Consider the following 18477-nt stretch of genomic DNA (forward strand, 5'->3'; position numbering starts at 1 on the left):
TCAGCGGCCTTCCTGTCCTTCACAAGAGGATCCCTGGTGGTCAGAGGCCTGGACTAGACCCACTGGACCTGCCTTCTCTTCTTGCTACTGGGACTGCATTTAACACTTAGCATGGGCTTGTTAAATTGGAAGAGGTAGGTTCTCAGCATCAGCCAAGCCTAGCCTCAACAGCCCTTCTGAGAGGTCCCCCCTGGAGCCAATACCAACCCACAGTGAGTCTCTACGATAGAGTAGAACTGCCCCTGTGAATTTCCAAGTCTGTAACTGTTTATGGGAGTAGAAATCATTGTCTTTTCCCCCAAAAGCAGCCAGTGGCTTTGAACTGCTGGCCTTGTGGACTGCAGCCAAATGCATAACAACTACACCCCCAGAGCTTCTCAGAAGCCTTGGGGGCTACAAACTCTTGATGATGTTCTTTGGGGCTGAAGAAAACAACTTTGGGCCTAAAGTTTTATACCCAGCCAAAGTATCGCCCAAGCAGGAAGGAAGACATCTTCTGAAGCATCCTCTGCGGAAGGCCCAAAAGGTTCCATACGAGGACCCTCCACGAGACGCTTGGGATGGAGAACCCAAGAGGAATGGATCCAGGATGCTGTTGACTGAACTCTGCCCACCCCCAAGAGGGAATTCTTGGCCCTGTCACTGTAGACTTGACCCTGCTTAAAAAGAAGGGTTTTCTTGATCCCTTCTGAACACCATCGGGTTGTTATGGAGTGGATTCCAACGGATGCTCATGCTGGGTGTGTGAGAGAGAGAACTGCTCCTCAGGGTCAGCACCACTGTGACCTTTCAGAATTAGACCACCGGGCCTGTCTTCCACGTCATCTCTTGGTATGTTTAACTCTCCACACTCTTGGTTAGCACCCAAGGACTCAACTCCCACAAAGTCCAACCCCTGCTGAGTAGTGTCTTCAAAAGAGGAATACCGTCTCAGAGACACACCAAGAAGAAAGAGACCACGTGAGAAACCGTCTACCAGCCCAGGAGTGCCAAAGGCCGCCAAGAAGGGGCAACCACCAAGGAGGGACTCTCTGTCACTGGCCAATCGTTTCCTTTCAAAACATGTGGACTTGGCTGGGCCATGCTTCTCATGGCTTGGCTGTTAGCTGGTGATGTCATGTGATGCTCCCTGTGCTGTGATAGGATACGAGAAGCTGTTGTTAGGTGCCATCGAAATTCCAACCCATAACCACCCTATGTACAGAACAAAACACTGCATAGCCCTGCGGCATCCTCACAATTGTTCCTATGCCCTTGCCCATTAATGCAGCCACTGTGACCATCCATCTCATTAAGGGCTTTCCTCTCTTTCACTGCCCCTCTATTTAACCGAGTATGATGTCCTTTTCCAGGGATTGGACCAGTGGTTGTAACAAAACACTGCCAGGGTACAGGGAGAGGTTCTAACAGATTCAGAAGAGGATGTGAAACAAGGGATATCATTGATGATGTCAGATGGATCTTGACAGACAGCAGAAATGTCAGAAAGATGTTACCTTGTGTCTTATTGATTATGCAAAGGTATGTGTCTGTGTGAATCACAGCAAACTATGGATAGTCTCAAGAAGAATGGGATTTCCAGAGTCCTTACTGTGCCTCTGTGGAACCTGTACATCGAACAAGAGGGAGTTGTGCAAACACTTGCTGATGAAGATCACGAAATCGACACATTAAAGCAAGGGAAAAAATTCAACAAAAAAGAAAAAAAGTCAAAGAAAGCCTAAGATTGTGTGGGTAGACATTAAAGGCAATACTTTACAGGTGATCAGAATTCTAGAAAGGGAAAAGACACACACACACAAAAAGAGTAAATGGTGAAAGATGAGAAGATATGCATAAACCCAAACTGGACATATCTCAAAAGAAAATAAGTACGACCTATCGTAACCAAACTTTCTAAAACCAAAGACAAGGAAAGAGTGCTAAGAGCAACTCTGGAAAAACATGTGGCAAGTACGATGGAGAGGCAATAAGGCAGAGCTCTTGGTTTCTCAGGAGAAACCCTGCAAGCAAGAAGGCAACAGGATGACATAAGTACAACTCGGAAAGAAAAACCTGTCAACCACTGAGTCGATTACAGAAACAAATCCAGAGACACTCGCATATGTGTAAGGAAGAGCTTTCTATCAAGAAGTAATTATAAACATCCCAGCTCAGTCTAACTCAAGTCCATAAGTCTGATCCTAGTCCATAGTCCCTCTTCAGACTCGCAGTCACAGGCAATGATGCAGAAGGCAGGAGGATCACAGGCCAGTGGGGGCAGAGTCTTGTGGCTCCAATAGTGGTGGACACATCTCCAGGGCTCTGGCCGCCACCAGGGTCAGCCAGCAAGAAGATGAAGACAAAGGGAGAAGGGGAGATTCCCAGGACCCTCCTCATGAGAAGGACATGCCCACAAAGAGTCACCATCAGACTGTGACTGACAGGCTAAACTCCACCCATACACTTTTATAAGTTGACACGAAGCTATGTAACCTCCACAAACCACAAATCATACATCCAGCAAAATTGTCCCTCAAATACAGTGGCAAAAGTACAAGACTTCCAGAAAAAGAATTGGAGGAATTTGTAATAACCAGATGTGGTAGTTAAATAATCTGGTGTCAATTTTAGAGGATTAAGATATAACCAATGAAGCCTCTATGTGGGCATGACCTTCTCCTGAGCATTCTGGGAACTCTTGGATTTCCTCCTTGGAGGTGGGAGAGACTTCTCTCTCTCTCTCTGCTCACTTCCTGTGAGACATCTCTGTGGAGAAGCCACATGTAGACCCCTGCCAGTGCTGAGATGCTTACAACGAAAGCTGCTGGATCCAAAGACTTTCTACTCACTGTCCTTTGATGTGCATTCAGCATCATTGCATGTGCTTCGTGAGCCTGAAGAGGACTTTTTGATTGGTGTCAGACATATGGGCTAATATTGGACTTATGGATTTGATCTGGACTGGGCTGGGATGTTTTCTCAATATTCAGCTGCTTTTGTATATAAACCCCTTTCTTTCTTTTTTTAATCATTTTATTGGGGGCTCATACAACTCTTATCACAATCCATGCCATCCATCCATCCATTGTGTTAAGCACATTTGTAAATTTGTTGCCATCATCATTCTCAAAACATCTCCTTTCTACTTGAGCCCTTGGCATCAGCTCCTCATTTCCCCCCCCCTCCGTCCCCACTTCCCCCTCCCTCATGAATCCTTGATAATATATAAACGATTATTATTTTGCCATATCTTACACTGACGTCTCCCTTCACCCACTTCTCTGTTGTCTGTCCCCCAGAGAGGAGGTTATATATAGATCATTGTAATTCATCTCCCCCTTTTTACTCCCTTTCCCTCCACCCTCTGGTGTCACCACTCTAACCACTGGTCCTAAACGGATCATCTGTCCTGGATTCCCTGTGTTTCCAATTACTATCTGTAACTGTACATCCTCTGGTCTAGCCGGATTCGTAAGGTAGAATTGAGATCAAGCTAGTGGAGGGGGGAGGAATCATTAAATAACTAGAGGAAAATTGTATGTTTCATTATTGCTTCACTGCACCCTGACTGGCTCATCTCCTCCCCACAACACTTCTGTAAGGGGATGTCCAGTTGCCCACAGATGGGCTTTGGGTCCCCAATCTGAGCTCCCCCTCATTCACAATGATGGAATTTTTGTTCTTTGATGCCTGATCCCTTCAACACTTTGTGATCACACAGGCTGATGTACTTCTTCCATGTGGGTTTTGTTGCTTCTGAGATAGATGGCCGCTTGTTTACATTCAAGCCTTTAAGACCCCAGACACTATTATCTTTTGATAGCCAGGCATCATCTGCTTTATTCACCATGTTTGCTTATGCACACATTTGTCTTCAGTGATTGAGTCAGGAAGGTGAGCAACATAGAATGCCAATTTAATAGAACAGAGTGTTCTTGCATTGAGGGAGTACTTGAGTGGAGGTCCAATGTCCATTTTTTACCTTAATACTAAACCTATAAATCTATGTACATAGATCTACTTTCCCATCATCATATATAAATATATTTACATATGTATATGCCTATATTTAGATCTCTATAAATGACCTTTGCCTCCTAGTTCTTGTCTGTATTTTCTTTTACTTTCCTCTTGTCCCACTATCATGCTCAGCCTTCATTTGGGTTCAGTAATTCCTCTTGGGTTACATTGCCTCTTACACTCTCCTTGCCACTGATTTTGGATCATTTGTTATCCCCTTGTCCCTGGGATGGTTAACACCACTTCTTTTCCCCCACCTCCCAGTCTCCCAAGTCCCCCCAGAAGCATTGGTATCATTGTTTTCTCCCACCTACATTATGTATATAGACCTGCAGAGATAATAATATGCACAACAACAAAAAAGACAAAGCAAAACAAAGCGACCAAAAAAAAACCGACAAGAAAAAACAATGACCCCCCCCCCCCCAAAAAAAAAGCCTGTAAATAGTTCAAGGTCTGTTTGTTGAAATTTAAGAGTGTTTTCCGGTCGAGTCTGATGGGGTGCCACGCCCTGGCTCCAAAGACTATTTTTGGTACTCCTTCAGGACATTGTTGCTCTGCTCCCCTGGCTGTTCTGCTGCACGACCTTAAGTGTTTGCCTCGGTGTGGTGGGGTCAGATCGGGTGCATTCCCACACTGTGTCTCCAGTGCTGTCCCCTGTAGGGCTGTGGGTCAGTGAGGAATGTTGTGTCTCATAGTGGGGCCAGCCGTATGGTCCTCTCTGTGCTGCTCTGAGCAGGGATATTGTCCTCAAGGTTTGGTGGGTCAGGATGTGCTCCACTCTCTCTTCTTCCTACTTCATTTGCTCCTGTGTGCTCTGATCAGACATGCCCCTCTTCCTGAGCTGTAGCTTCAGTGCTGTCCTCTGAAGTAAATTATTCTGGGGGAAGGGGCAGCTGTCCACGTAGTTGGGATGGGGCCGGACCCTCAGAGCTCCCTACTGGTTCCCTGCTTCATGCCGTATGTTGTACTCACATCTTGGAGCACCGATAAAAACCCTTTCTTACGCACATATGAGTGTCCATGAATTTGTTTCTCTAGTCTACCTGGACTCACACACCAGACCAATCTGATAGAAAATACTAAAAGTTCTTCAGACAAAGAACCAATAGCGGCAGGCAACAACTTGAGATTAACATGCATAAGTCAGCCCAGATATGGAAATATCCAGGGCAAAATAAACCTGCACACTGAAGAGGCAATCAGAGACACCAGTTTGTCATGAAGACCCTTGCAGAGTAAAACGAGGCCACAGTGTCATTCTAAGACGTCCACACAGAGAAGCAGATGTCAAGGACGGGTGGAGGTGAGAGCAGCATGCCGTAAGAAGTGGGTAGAAACAGACGGATGGACTCTGGGGGCACGTGAAAGTTAAAGGTTATAGAGGCAAATACTATTATGCACACAACCATGCAATAAACAGGATCCAGATGTGGACAGACATGTGGGGTGGCCAGGTGTGGGTAGATCGTGAGAGTGTTCACACAAATACACACAGGTGTGACAGAAAATACTGTGTGTGGGTATTTGCTGCAACTATACCCATGGATGTGGTGGAACATACAGTGGGCGACGTTACGAAAACTTCTGGGCATAACCAGGCACCTGCAGGAAACGAGTCAGCGGCAGGTAGTTCTGCATAGTGTGGGAGAAAAATGTGCAACAAAACCCAAAATCAGGCATGCGACCGGGCATGCACGTTGGTTGGATAGAGACTGGAGGAACCCGAGCCAAAGATCCTTGGCTCTGCTTCAGATCTGGACCTGCCTCCTGCCTGTGGCTCAGTGTTCAACCACACAATAGGTCTATCTGTGACTAATCCCACTAGTGAGACGTGTGCGCCTTAGAATCATTGACCGTTTGGGATCAAGGAGACAGCATTTACCCAATCACAACATTCAGAAAGCCTAGGAAAGGGGGAGGAATAAAGACATGGGGGAAACAGCAGATGGTGGGAAGGCTTCCAGAAATGTGATGAAACAGGCCGTGCACGACTTGTTAAAAAGTGTAAACCTATGGTCTTCTCTGCAAACCTTCACCCAATGCACAATAAAAACTTACGTGTATATAAACATCGATCTGCAACTTGATATATATATATATATATATATATATATATATATATATATATATATATATATATATATATATAAACCAATGAGAACTAAAAGAAAGCAGGGGTAACGTTGTGACATCTGGCAAGATAAAACTTCTTGGGGCCAAGGGGTTAAAGCTAAGCTTGTAAGAGTCAAGGAGCCCAGGGCTGTCACAGAAGCCACCGGCCCTCTGACCACTTCCCCCATGTCATTTCCTGCTCCTCAGAGCGGCGCCTTTGGGCTCTCTGGGGAACTGGCAGGGCCCTCACCCTGCTGAGTCACTTGCTTATACAACAAGGGCTGCAGGGTTCCCGTGGTTCACATGGTCTCCTAGAGGTTCCAGGGAACAGTGAGCGCGTCGCCCCCTCCCACCCTGCACCCACACAGCAGCACACTCTACCCATCTCCCTAATTCACCTGGGATCTATCTACCTTTGCTTCAACCCATACTCCGGATTCCCTTGATGAGGAGCTGACCCAGGCTCTTTTCATCTGTGCCACGGAGAACACGGGGCTTTGCGCCGTCTTTCTGACGGCTGACTTACCACAGACCCGAGTTGAATTCACCTTCCTTCCTTCCTTCAGTGTCTGGGAACCTTTGGGCAGCCTGCTACATTTCACCTTCTCTCAGAGGCATCTCCAGGAGCTTCTGCTCAGCTCCACAAGCAACTGGGCCAGTGGATCCCATTCTCTCACTTTCCTGGAGGTTCCGAGGCCTCTCAACCAGATCTCCTGCCCTTGTTCTGGACAGAAAGCCTTCGGGAATTCCGTCCTCCTCTCACCCCGCGAGAGGGTTTAGAGATTAGTTCTCTCCTGTGGGGCCTTCTAGCCGCCAGCGTGGGTGTTGCCACCACCAGCATCTTCTTGATTCTTGGTCCTCTCCGTGAGAACTGCTCCTTCTCCCCAAGAACTCTGAAGACCTGCTTCCGGTCCCCTGGGTTGTAGACTTTTACCAGCATGAGAGCCAGGGGCCTCCTTCACCCCATGCTGATGGCTGTGCCCCAAGATTCTGGGAAATCTGGGCTTCTTCCCTGACAATATCCCCCTCTGATCTCTCTCCGAAACTCTTCGCCACGCTCGCTGTCCTGGGGCTGCCTGGATCTCCTCTGCTGCCCCCACCTCTTTCCCCTTCACTGGTGGACAGATCTCTTCAAGGCTGACCCCCAGCCTCTACTGGGTTTTTCATCTTGTCTCTTATGGTTTGACTGGTTGAGCCTTTATAAGGCATCTCTGAGTATTCCTTTCGACCACACTTACTGCCCTTGATCACGGTGTGTCCTCACGGGCAGCAGCCTTTGGGGTGCTCATTTTTGCACTCTGTCCATCTTTGTCTCCTCCAAGTAATCATTCCTCCAAACTGTGCGGTTTGGGTCTTTCATGTCCCCCTCTGCCCTGGGTGACTCCCAGCGGGTGCGAGATGGCCCCAGGAGACCCGGCCACGGGGCCAGGGGACTGTGCACAGGGCTCTAGGCACTTCTAATTTGCAAACCTCGGTGAAGGCACCCTTCAGTCCTTTTCCTTACAGGGTCAGAGTTACAGCCATCTTGTCCCTCTTAAGGAGCCCTGGTGGATTAGTGGTTGTGCGATGGGCTGCAATCGGCAAGTTTGCAGTTCAAAACCACCAGCATCTCAGAGAAAGGCAGGACTTTCTACTCCTGTCAAGAGTCACATTCTCAGAAACTCACAGGGGCAATTTTGCCTCTAGGCTTGATATATATATATATATATATATATATATATATATATATATATATATATATATATATATATATATATATATATGTATTGATGGCAGGGAGTTTTGCCCCCTGGCTGCAGGGTGGGAGGTCTGTGCTCTGGGGAGCATGTAGGGAAAGGTCTGAGGATCAGCACTGGTGTGTGGCAGCCACCATGCTCTGCGTCAGGGATGACCTGTTCAAGGCCCAGTTCTCCAGCTCCAGGGTCCCTGGCCTCTAACCTGAGACAATGAGGGTCAACTGTGGCTCTCCGGACACATCCTTGGCAGGTGACAATCTTGGAGACACTGCTGACTTGTGTTGTGAAAAGCTTTTAAAGTCACCAACACCATCCTTAGGCCCTTGTGAAAGGTCTGTAGTATGTCCGAGTTTGGAGTGCCAACTCAAAGTAATACAGATATTAGCATTAAACTAAGATTTTAAAGGAGGGAATATAATTATTCTTAATGAGATAAAGGTGAGCACTCTTGAAGTAACAACAACAAAAGAATTAAAAGGTGCAAGATCTCAGGAGAGAAATAGACACTATTAAAAAGAATCAAATATAAATTTTAGAACAGAGAAATTACCTAAAATGAATATTTCAGTGATGGGCTCAATAGCAGAAAAAAGATGACACAAAGAGCCAATGGTGTTAAAACTAGATCAAGAGAAAAAAATGCCCTGTCTCAGAAAAAAAAATACTGAACAAAGTAAACAAAAATCTTGGGAATTTGTGGAATAATACAAAAAGTTCTGACATTTTTGACAATGGCTTCCCTGAAATGAAAGAAAAATACTTGAAGGGAAATGGCTAAAAACTTCCTAAATTTGGTTGAAGACATATAAAAAGGTAGATTGAAGAAGCTCAGCAAACTTCAAAAACGTCAATTCCTAGTAAGACCAAGCTCAATACATCTCAATTGCATGTCAAGATAAAAGTTAAAAACTACTCCCAGCTCCTAGTGAAAGAAAGGTGTGCAGTGTGTCCAAGTGTGGGGTGCCAACTCAAAAATAATCAGTTATTGAAATTATCGAATTAAGTTGTTCAGAGAGGGAAAATAATTATCCTGAATGAGATAAAGGTGAACATCCTCGAAGTTTAAAAAAGGTACAAGATCTCAGTAGAGAGACACTATTAAAAAGAACCAAATGTTCTTTTCAACCAAAAGAGGTAGTCTTGAATGCAACCAGAGAAAAACAACACATCAGAGCCAGAGAAACAATCATTTGAATGACTGCAGATTTCTCAGCAGACACTATGGAGCATATCTTTAAGTTCTGAAAGAGAGGAACTGTCAGTCCAGAATGCTAGACCCATCAAAAATGGAGGCAAAATAAAGGCATTTCAGGTAAAAAGGTAATTGAAAGAACCAAAGACCTGCACTACAAGAAGTGCTAAAGGAAGTTCTTGGAGAAAAAGAGAAATGATGCCAGGTGGAAACTTGGAACTTCAGGAACCAAGATTCCCAAGGATAAGTGCCTGGCCAAATAGACTACTTTGCTCTCTGACGTTCTTAAAAATATGGAAAGGATGACATATCCAGAGTGCAGTATAGCACTGATGAAGCACATAAATATCCTCCAGTTCGTTAATATTTCCTCCCTTTACTATTATGGTCTTAGTTTCACCTCATTAGTCTTGTGAGACCTGTGTATGTTCATTTGTATAGCTAAGGTCATTTGATGCATGAAATCCAAGCTAGACAAACCCTTCAGAAATAGCGATGGGGGGTCATGATTCCCTGAGGGTGCAGGAAGAGAGGGGGGGAGTGATAGCAGTGAAGACTATATAACCCCGCTCAACTGTAGGTGAACAGGTGCGTTGGACGGTATAAGATACAGCAACAATAATAATATAATAAGGGTTCCCGGGGGCAGGCAGGGGAGAAAGGGGAGCTGATATCAAAGGGTTCGCGAAGAAAATGTTTTTGAATTATGGATTGTTATATTATCTGTAAGAGCTCTGAATAAAATTATTTTTTAAATCTCTAAGACTATTGAAACAAACAAAAAACCCATAATATTATCTATGAACATGTCAATGTATATAACTGTAACTTATGGCACATAGAAGATAAAAGGGCAGGTTAAAATGTCTTTTGTGGTGTAACACTTTTATATCTGACTTTAAATGGTCTTTCTTCTCTGTGCCCAGAAATTCAATAATGTTAGCTGTGGTAGTTACATAATGTGGTGTCAATTTGGGCCTTGAAAGGATTGAGACTAAAAAAGTGGAGCCTAGTCTGTCCATCGGGTCATAGCCAGTGAGGCCTCTGTGTGGACATGGCCTTCCCTGAGGATTCTAGGAACTCCTGTCTTCCTCCTTGGAGGCAGGAGAGACTCTCCCTCTCTTTTGACTCACTCTCTTGGGGACGCTCTACTGATAAGACACTTGGCACTACACTGACAGACCCCGTGCCTGGGAACTGGAGGAGCCACGTGGAGCCCCTGCCAGGGCTGAGATGACACAACACCACATGACCCAAAGACTTTCTACCCACTGGCCTGTGATACTCCTGCACTTGGTGTCATTGCATATGTTGCATGAGTCTGAAGAGGACTTTAGTGGTTGATATCAGACATATGGACTAATATCGGACTTATGGACTTGATCTGGACTGGGCTAGGATGTTTTCTCAATATTCAACTGCTCTTGTAGATAAAACTCTTTCCTATACACATATGTGTCTACACATTTGTTTCCCTAGTCAACCTGAACTAACAGATGAAAAGTACCAATTCCTTGAAAGAAAAACAGATAAGAGGCATTCCTGTGTTTATTAAAGGAATTGAATTCACAGTTGAAAATCTTCCATAAAGAAAATTTTCAGACCAAATAGTTTTACTGGAAAAGTCTACCAAAAACTTTATAAGAAAATAGCACCAATTTTTCATAATTTCTTCTAGAAAATGGAAGAGAAAGTAAAACTCTTCCTTTATTTTATGACTCAGCATTTCTGTGATACTACAGACATTACAAGAAATATATATATATAAAATACAAGTACAGTGATATCTCAGTTGTCAGACAGCTCCAAAGCTCAAACTTTCCTCGACTGAACAGCAAAGTTTGAAGAAAAAAAACAATCTACTTGTCGGCTCAGTGTTCTTAACTTTACTCTATCGTCGAACCCAAAATCCAACCTGGAAACATCTGTCTGGGTCAAGAGTGAGCCATGTGTCTCATCTTGCTGGGGGCACAAGGAGTGGCGCTTCAGTCTGAGCATCCCTGTCTCTCAGATAACATCTAGTCCTTATTAGTGAGCTAAAACATTCGTCATTGTGCTTTTAGTTGGGTTTTAGATGCATGAAATACCATCACCATGGCTCCATCGAAGGTTAGGGAAACCATCAGTGAAGCCAAGAGGAAAGCTGTGAGAACCATGGTAGAGTTAAAGAAAGAAGTCATGCGAATTTGAATCGGGTCACCCTTCGTCTCATTTGGTGCTGAGCACAACGTGGCTAAGTCAACATTATCAACACTGGGGCAGGGGGTGGGGGGTGGGGGTGGGGCGGGAATGCTACCGTAGCAGCTAAGGTAGCGAAAAGTATGAAATCCTTAACCAGGAAACAAAGATCTCAGATCATCAAAGAGGCTGAAAAGCTACTGTTAATTTGGATACATCAGAAACAGCTCCATAGTGATAGCGCATCTGAGGCAGTGATTGTGTGAGGCTAAAAGCCACACTGTGGTAGTTACATAATGTGGTGTCACTCTGAAAGGATCATGAGCGAAGGGGTGGAGTCTAGGCTGTCAATCAGTTAATAGCCAATGAGGCCTCTGTGTGGGCATGGCCTACTCCTGAGGATTCTGGGAATTCCTATATTCCTCCTTGGAAGAATATAGGAATATAGGAGACACTCTCTCCCTAGGCTCAGTCCCTTGGAGACTCTCTACCGACAAGGCTCAGTCCCTGCGAGACATTTCTGAGGAGAAGCCACATGCAGCTACTACCCTGAGGCAGTCAGAGTTTCAGAGCTAAAGGAACCGCGTGGAGACCCCTGCCAGTACTGAGATGCTTACAACACCACTGGATCCACAAGGCTTTCCACCCACTGACCTGTGATCTTCCTACATTCGGCGTCATTGCATGTGTTTCATGAGTCTGAAGAGGTATAGATTGGTATCAGACATATGGGCTAATATCGGACTTGTGGACTTGATCTGGAGTAGATTAGGATGTTTTCTCAATATTCAAATACTCTTATATATAAGCCTCTTTCTTATACACTATGAGTCTCCCTGGATTTGTTTCTCTAGTCTACCCAAACTGACACAACCCTCCACAGTGATTTAAAGCCCTGGAAAAATGAATTTATAAGTGTAATTTTGGGGCCTCAGAATCAATTACTTGGTTCTCCATAATTTCTTATGGGAACATATATTCAGTTCTCAAGATTTGTGGTGTTTGAATACGAATATGGCAAGAATTGAGTTTGAAAACTGAGGTATCACTACATTTATCGTAAACATAGATACACACACACACACACACATACACAAATTGAATGCACCAACATATAAAACCCAAAGCCACTACCATGAGCCAGTCACCTTATAGGACACAGTAGAACTATTCCTCAGGGCTTCTGAGAGATCAAGTCTTTCTAGGATGAGACAATGTCATCATTCTCTCTTGGAGCAGCTGGTGAGTTTGAACTGCCAACCTTTCCGTTAGCAACCGAATGTTTAAGCTCACAGCAACACCAAGGCTCCTTCAAAAACAGATGACTCACTCGCTGCCATCCATTCGATGCTGACTCCTAGCGACCCTATAAGACAAGGCAGAAATGCCTCCTGCGAGTTTCTGAGCCTGTAACTCTTTACGGGAGTAGAAAGCCCTGTCTTTCTCTTTAGGAGCGCTTGGTGGTTTGGGATTGCTGACCCAATCTGGAACCACTACTTCACTAGGGCTTCTCTTTGGCAATGTCGAGATGCAGTTACCCTGGGTTTTCAGCAGAGACCAGTCGCTGGGAAAGCAGAGGGGCCGTGTAAAAGAGGAAGGCCTTTCATGAGATGGATGGACACAGTGGCTGCAACCATGGGCTTAGGCACAGGAACCACTGTGAGGCTGTGCAGGGCGGGGTGGTGTTTAGTTCTGCGGTGCATGGGGTTGCAGTGGATCCAGAACCCACTCGGTAGCATCTACCAGCAACCTGAGGCGGCAGCCACTCAATGGCGGTGAGTGTGGGCATTTGGCTACGTAAGATGGAACTCTGACAATGCAGCGGGCTGTTTGCCGGGCTGCTGTGTGAAACTACCGGCTGCCCTGTGGAGGAAAGAGCAGGCTTTTCTAATTATAGCATCTGGGAAACCCTGCCTGGCAGTTCTACCCTGTCCCCTAGGGTCGCTACGAGTCAGAGGGCAATGGGTTGTGCTTTGTGCTTGTGCTTTTAGCGCATTCAAAATCTTCTTACCCCGTTGCTCCTTGCTTTTCCGCCACAGTTGCTCTCACTCCTCCGGGCCTCACACCCCTCTGACTTTCTCAACCATCCCCTTCTCACCCCACCTGGTAGATGGCAGCTCTGGGGGCTGCTGAGTCTGCAGATGGAGGAGGCTCAGAGCTGCAGAGATGACCACCCCTACCCGTGGAGATGCCAAGTCTCCTCAGGCCCCGTGGCTCCACTGAGACCCAGGATAGCCAAGCTTCAAGGGCCTGCCAGCCCCACAGCCTGAGAATGCGTGCTGCCCGCTGCGAACCTCGCCGGCTCCCCTCCTCTCTCTAGAAGGGACTGAAGTTTGGCAGTAAAAGTGGGGGTTTTGTTGTTATTGTTTCGATGTGTTTGTTTTGCTTTGTTGGGGATATTTTTAAACTTCAAAGAGTCTCCGCCCCTGGAGCTGGGCGCTGGAAACGCTGTGAAAGCCCTCGGCAGAGAACCAGAGTGGTCCAAACAAAGCCAACTTCTGGAAACTTCCGTGGGCCACAGAGCACATCAAGTGGGTGCCTGGGAGGCAGGATTGCGTGCGGACTCTCCAGGCACAGCTGGGTCTCATTCTCTGAAACGCAGGGTGACAGAGAGGGAGACACTAGCCAGACTGTGGGAGGAGCCCTGAGGGATCCCGGGGATGAGACCCCAGGGCAGCTGACCCTGACCCCTCAACTGCTGACGTTGTTTTCAAGTCTTCCTCACAAAGCTCCACCTCCGGGACACCTCCAAAAAGGGCCAGGCAGGACAGGGGTCAAGCGGGCCTTGGTGAAGCGCCGGCTGTGCTGTGCCCGGGTCAGCTGAGGGTGGGGGTGGGGACCACCAGCTGCAGCCCAAGGTGTCCAGAGCAGGAAGGGACTTCTTGAAGGAGGCCCCAATGGCTGCCTGGCCCCAAGCCTGAGTTCCTCAGTGACATCAGCTGTAATGACAGGGACACTGTGCCTCCAGCCCCCTGCCCTACTCACCCTGAGACCCCACCCCCTCCTCTAGGCTGCGTTTCTCTGCCCCTCCCTCCAGGATATGGACTCATCAGGGCCCCAGCCAGGCTGGCTGGCTTGGGAAGGAGAGTTGGGGAGCCTCCTGGGGGAATGGGGTGGGGAACCCCAGGAGGCTGCAGATGCTGGGCAAGCCCCTCTCAGGGACAGCATCTCCCCTGGGAGTGTGGAGGGCAGGGCAGGGAGCCTCGGGCCAGGGTCGTGGTCCATGTCACCAGCATCTGGGGACAAAAATCCGGACTAGATGTTTAAGCCTTGATCGCAAACACGTGTGAGCAAAAGAGCAAAGAGGAAGCTCCTCTCGGCTTGAGCGGGAGGCCCGCTGCGCATGCTCCAGCTCGCGCTGCGGAGTGCTGACAGAAAAGCCACTTTCTGGGAGAAAAGAGCCGCAGACTGCTTTCTAACGGAGGTCCCTCCTCCGGCAGGAGCCCCCTCCCACAGACTGCTCCCACCCCACACTAGACACCCGTCGTTGAGTAGGCAGCCAGACGGTGGGCCCAGCAGCATCCCTGAGAGTCGGCCAGCACGCTGATCCTGGGGACCCCAACACAGGCCCCTGCCCGTGTATTCACCGTGAGAAAGGAACTACTGCCCTGCTCCCAGGGCAGGTGAAAACCCCTCAGCGCCCCCTCCCCACCCCTCCCCCCAAAACAGAGCCATGAGCACCCTCCAGCTCAGCTCCCATCTCCATCGTCACTTGGGCCATATCTGCTCTTCCCTCAGCTCAGAGCAGACAGGGCTCCGTCCCTCAGCCGGTCACAGCACCAAGTAACAAGAGTAGGGGAGGCCCAGGTACCCAGAGAGTGGGGGAGACCCAGGTACCCCGATTACAGGAGGCCCAGGTACCCAGAGAGTGGGGCACCCAGGTACCCAGAGAGTGGGTGGGGGGACCCAGAGAATGCAAAAAGCAAACGGTGACCAGGCTGGCATTCAGTGTAGGGGTGGAGGGTACCCTAGGCACAAGGGCCACCACTATTGTCTTCAGTCTGGGGAGGGGGTGGGCCCCCATCACAGAAAGGTCATCCTCAACCCAGGGGACACAGGTATCTGGGGGTGTCCTCAGTCACAGAGAGAGGCTGGTTCTCCTTCCGACCCCACTGCAGCCCCCCGCCATCCCACTCCCCCCGACCCCCGGGGCCTGGCCCATTGCTGACTAAGCCACTTCTAGAAGCCCCTGGAGCGCTGTGCTCAGGCCCTTCCCAGGAGCGCAGGGCTCCTGCCCCACACTCACCTCCAACAGCAGCCTGCCCTCCAGCACCTCGGAGCCTCCCTGCGCGGTCCCGTCACCCAGTGAGGGGTCCCCAGCCACCAGCCTCTGAGAGCCAGTCTCCTGCACAGCTGTGGACAAAGAGGATATGTCAGTCCCTCCTGGCCCAGCTGGAGCAGGAGGTATAGCAGGGGCTGTAACAGTGGTACTACTTGGCTGGGAGGGCACTCGGCTTCCATAACTGCCCTCTGTCCACTGTGATTAGAAACCCAATCTGTAACTTGCAGCTCCTCTCTGGGGCTCAAGGCAAGTGGGCATCCAGCCAGCGATTGTCTGGACCCTGAGTCCACCCTTTGAGAACAAGGGCCCCAAGGGCTGTTTCCTCCCCCAGGGCCACATCCTGTATCCCCAAGGTGCCACCATAGACCAGACATGCTACTGTCTTCAGGGCTTACCCCTCCCCAGGGGCATGCCTCCCCTCCTGGAGCCCTACCACCAAGGCCCAATCCAGGGCCCCCCGAGTGCCATATGGCCAGGCGAAGGAGACCCCAGGACAGCCCCTGGGACAAAGCCATCATCACATCACACCCATGCAGCAAAGAGTGAGTGCACACAAGGACCACCACCCCCTCCCCCATCTCCTCTAGGACCTAGGCTTGTAGATCCTGCGGATGGATTGTCCGTCTGGCTAGAACCCAGCAAGGAGTGTTCTGAACAGTCCCTAAAGCACAGTCCCCTCACCTGCACAGGGAAGCTCATAGGGGCTAACCCTGACCCCAGACTGCCACCACTGTGACCCGCGCAGGGACCCTTGGGCTGGAAAGGGACTTGGAGAAGCTGGGAGCTGTGGGTCAGGGGGCCCTGCCCAGGAGAAGGACGGGTTGCCGCCTCCACTGGCTCCACCACACCCTCCTCTCACAGCTAAGGAGCAGGAGCCCTGGTGACATCGTGGTTAAGCACTGGGGTGCTAACTGCAAGGTCAGCAGTTTGAAACCACCAGCAGGGCTGAGGGAGACAGATGAGGTTTTGGAATTGACTCCATGGCGGGGAGTCTGTGAGTTTCTTTGCACCTGCCAGATCTTACCAGACACTGCAACTTTCTGCTCCCGGAAAGGCGAGGGCTGCAGTGGGTTTGGTGCGCATCCAGTAAAATCTGACTCCTAGCGTCCCTAAAGAGCAGGGCATGAAACCCCACCTACAAAAACCCACTACCCTGCCCTGTAAGGCTGCCCTGTCAGGCCAGTCCCTGCTCTGGAAGCTGGGAGCCCTTGGTAGGAGGTACTCCCACCTCAGGCCAAGGGCAGGCTTGGGACCCTGGAGAGGGCAAAAGAGCTGGGACTGAGGTGGCAGCAGGGTCCTGGGCGTAGGGACCACGTTTGCAGCCTGCTGCCACCCTCTGCCTGCCAAGCCACAGGGAGCCCCATCCCTGCGGAGCAGCCCCTTCCCCACCCTGCGGAGTCACTGCGGGGCTGGGGTTGGAACTTGGAACTTCTCTCTCCCGGACCCTGCCTGCGGACCACGAAGCAGTTCCGTGGGGAGTGGTGGGGGTGAGGCTCCAGGACCCTGCTGCGGACCTGCACCCGCCGCAGCGGGCAAGGTTCTGGCTGCTGGTGGAGGTTGGGGGAGCAGCGGGGTGGTGCTGGACAGACCCCAGAGCCGAGAGCCCCTCCAGCCTGGGTTCCTCCAGGGGACAGGAAGCCTAGCGCCTACCCCTTCGCCGCCCCTCACTTTCCCCAAGGGCGCCAGGCCACGCCCCCAGCATCGGGTCCGCGCGCCCCCCTCCCGCCGCCGGGCACCCGCCCCCACTTCCCTCCTCCGCACGACATTCCTGTGGCCGCCGCCGGCTCGCTGTCACGCGATCTGGCCCTCAGCGCCGCTGTGACAGCCGCCTGGCCCCAGGCCAGGGCCTCGCGTGCGAGCGCAGCGCCGCCCGCCTGCCCTGCGGCCGCCCAGCCGGGCCGAGCCCAGCCGCAGACCGGCCGCGACCCCCCTCCCCGGTCCTGCGCAGCTGGCGCCGGCCGCCCCACACCTCTGGGGTCCTCCTCACTGCTAGGGGTACCCCGTGACCGCCAGAGCCCACCCCCACCTCTGGGGCCTTCATTCCCTCTGAGGTCTCCCACATGATCTCCCAACTCCCACAGCTTCTCTGGGGCCCTCACCACTGCTGGTCTCCTGCATCATGTCCGGGGAGGGGGGGGGCGAGTTCTCACATTATATCCCCCCATCACATCTCATGACCTCTGGGGGATCTCCTTATTACCCCAGCCCCCCCACCATGCCTTCCAGGGAACTCCCCATCCCCTTGGGGACTCCCCCATCACCTGCAGGCCTCCTCCTGACTCACTCTCTGCTCTTCTTGACTCCCAGGTCTCACCCTCAACATGGGCGAACTCAGCAGGGAGTCCAGTGTGTTCCTTGGGCAGGACAGATAGGAAGGGGCTGTGGGAGCCACAAACAGACTCGGAGCCAGGCTCCACTGGTGGGCATTCGGGCACCCTCCCCAGTCTCTACCTCCAATACTGTGTCAGGGAAGAACTCATGGCATGATTCCTCACTCCCACCATGGTCGCTGGGGGTAGCCAAAGAGAAGGGACCTAGGGCAGTGCCGTGTGGGTGTCCTGGGGACGGTGCCCTTCTGGGAGCAGGTGGAAGATGTGGAGGAAAGGAGAAGGCAGAGGGAAGGAAGTCACCAGAGCCCCACCATCCCTAGGGACCAGTCAGTGCCACCACAGGGGACAGGGAGGTGGGGTCAGTGAGGTCACAGGGGACAGAGAGGTAGGGCCAGGGGGGTTACAGGGGTCAGGGAAGTGAGAGTCACTGCAGTCACAGGGGTCAGGGGGTGGGGGGTCAATGAGGTCACAGGGGGCAGGGAGGTAGGGGTCAGTGAGGTTATAGGGGGCAGGGAGGTGGGGCAGTGAGGTCACAGGGGGCAGGGAGATGAGGTCAGTGAGTTCCAAGGGGGCAAGGAGGTGGGGGAGAGCGAGCTCCAAGGGGGCAGGGCTATGGGGTCAGTGAGGTCCCAGATCTGTGAG

General features: G+C 50.3%; 1 protein-coding gene across 1 annotated transcript in view; it reads right to left on the minus strand.

Annotated features, from left to right (window-relative positions):
• Positions 1-18477, minus strand: part of AHRR (aryl hydrocarbon receptor repressor) — a 112554-nt gene that overhangs the window by 53854 nt on the left and 40223 nt on the right. Inside the window, exon 4 of the mRNA XM_075540842.1 lies at positions 15470-15576. Within this exon, the coding sequence (XP_075396957.1) occupies positions 15470-15576 (107 nt within the window). The remainder of the gene's footprint in view (positions 1-15469; positions 15577-18477) is intronic.

Source organism: Tenrec ecaudatus, chromosome 2, assembly GCF_050624435.1.
Source record: "Tenrec ecaudatus isolate mTenEca1 chromosome 2, mTenEca1.hap1, whole genome shotgun sequence".
NCBI classification, from domain to species: domain Eukaryota; kingdom Metazoa; phylum Chordata; class Mammalia; order Afrosoricida; family Tenrecidae; genus Tenrec; species Tenrec ecaudatus.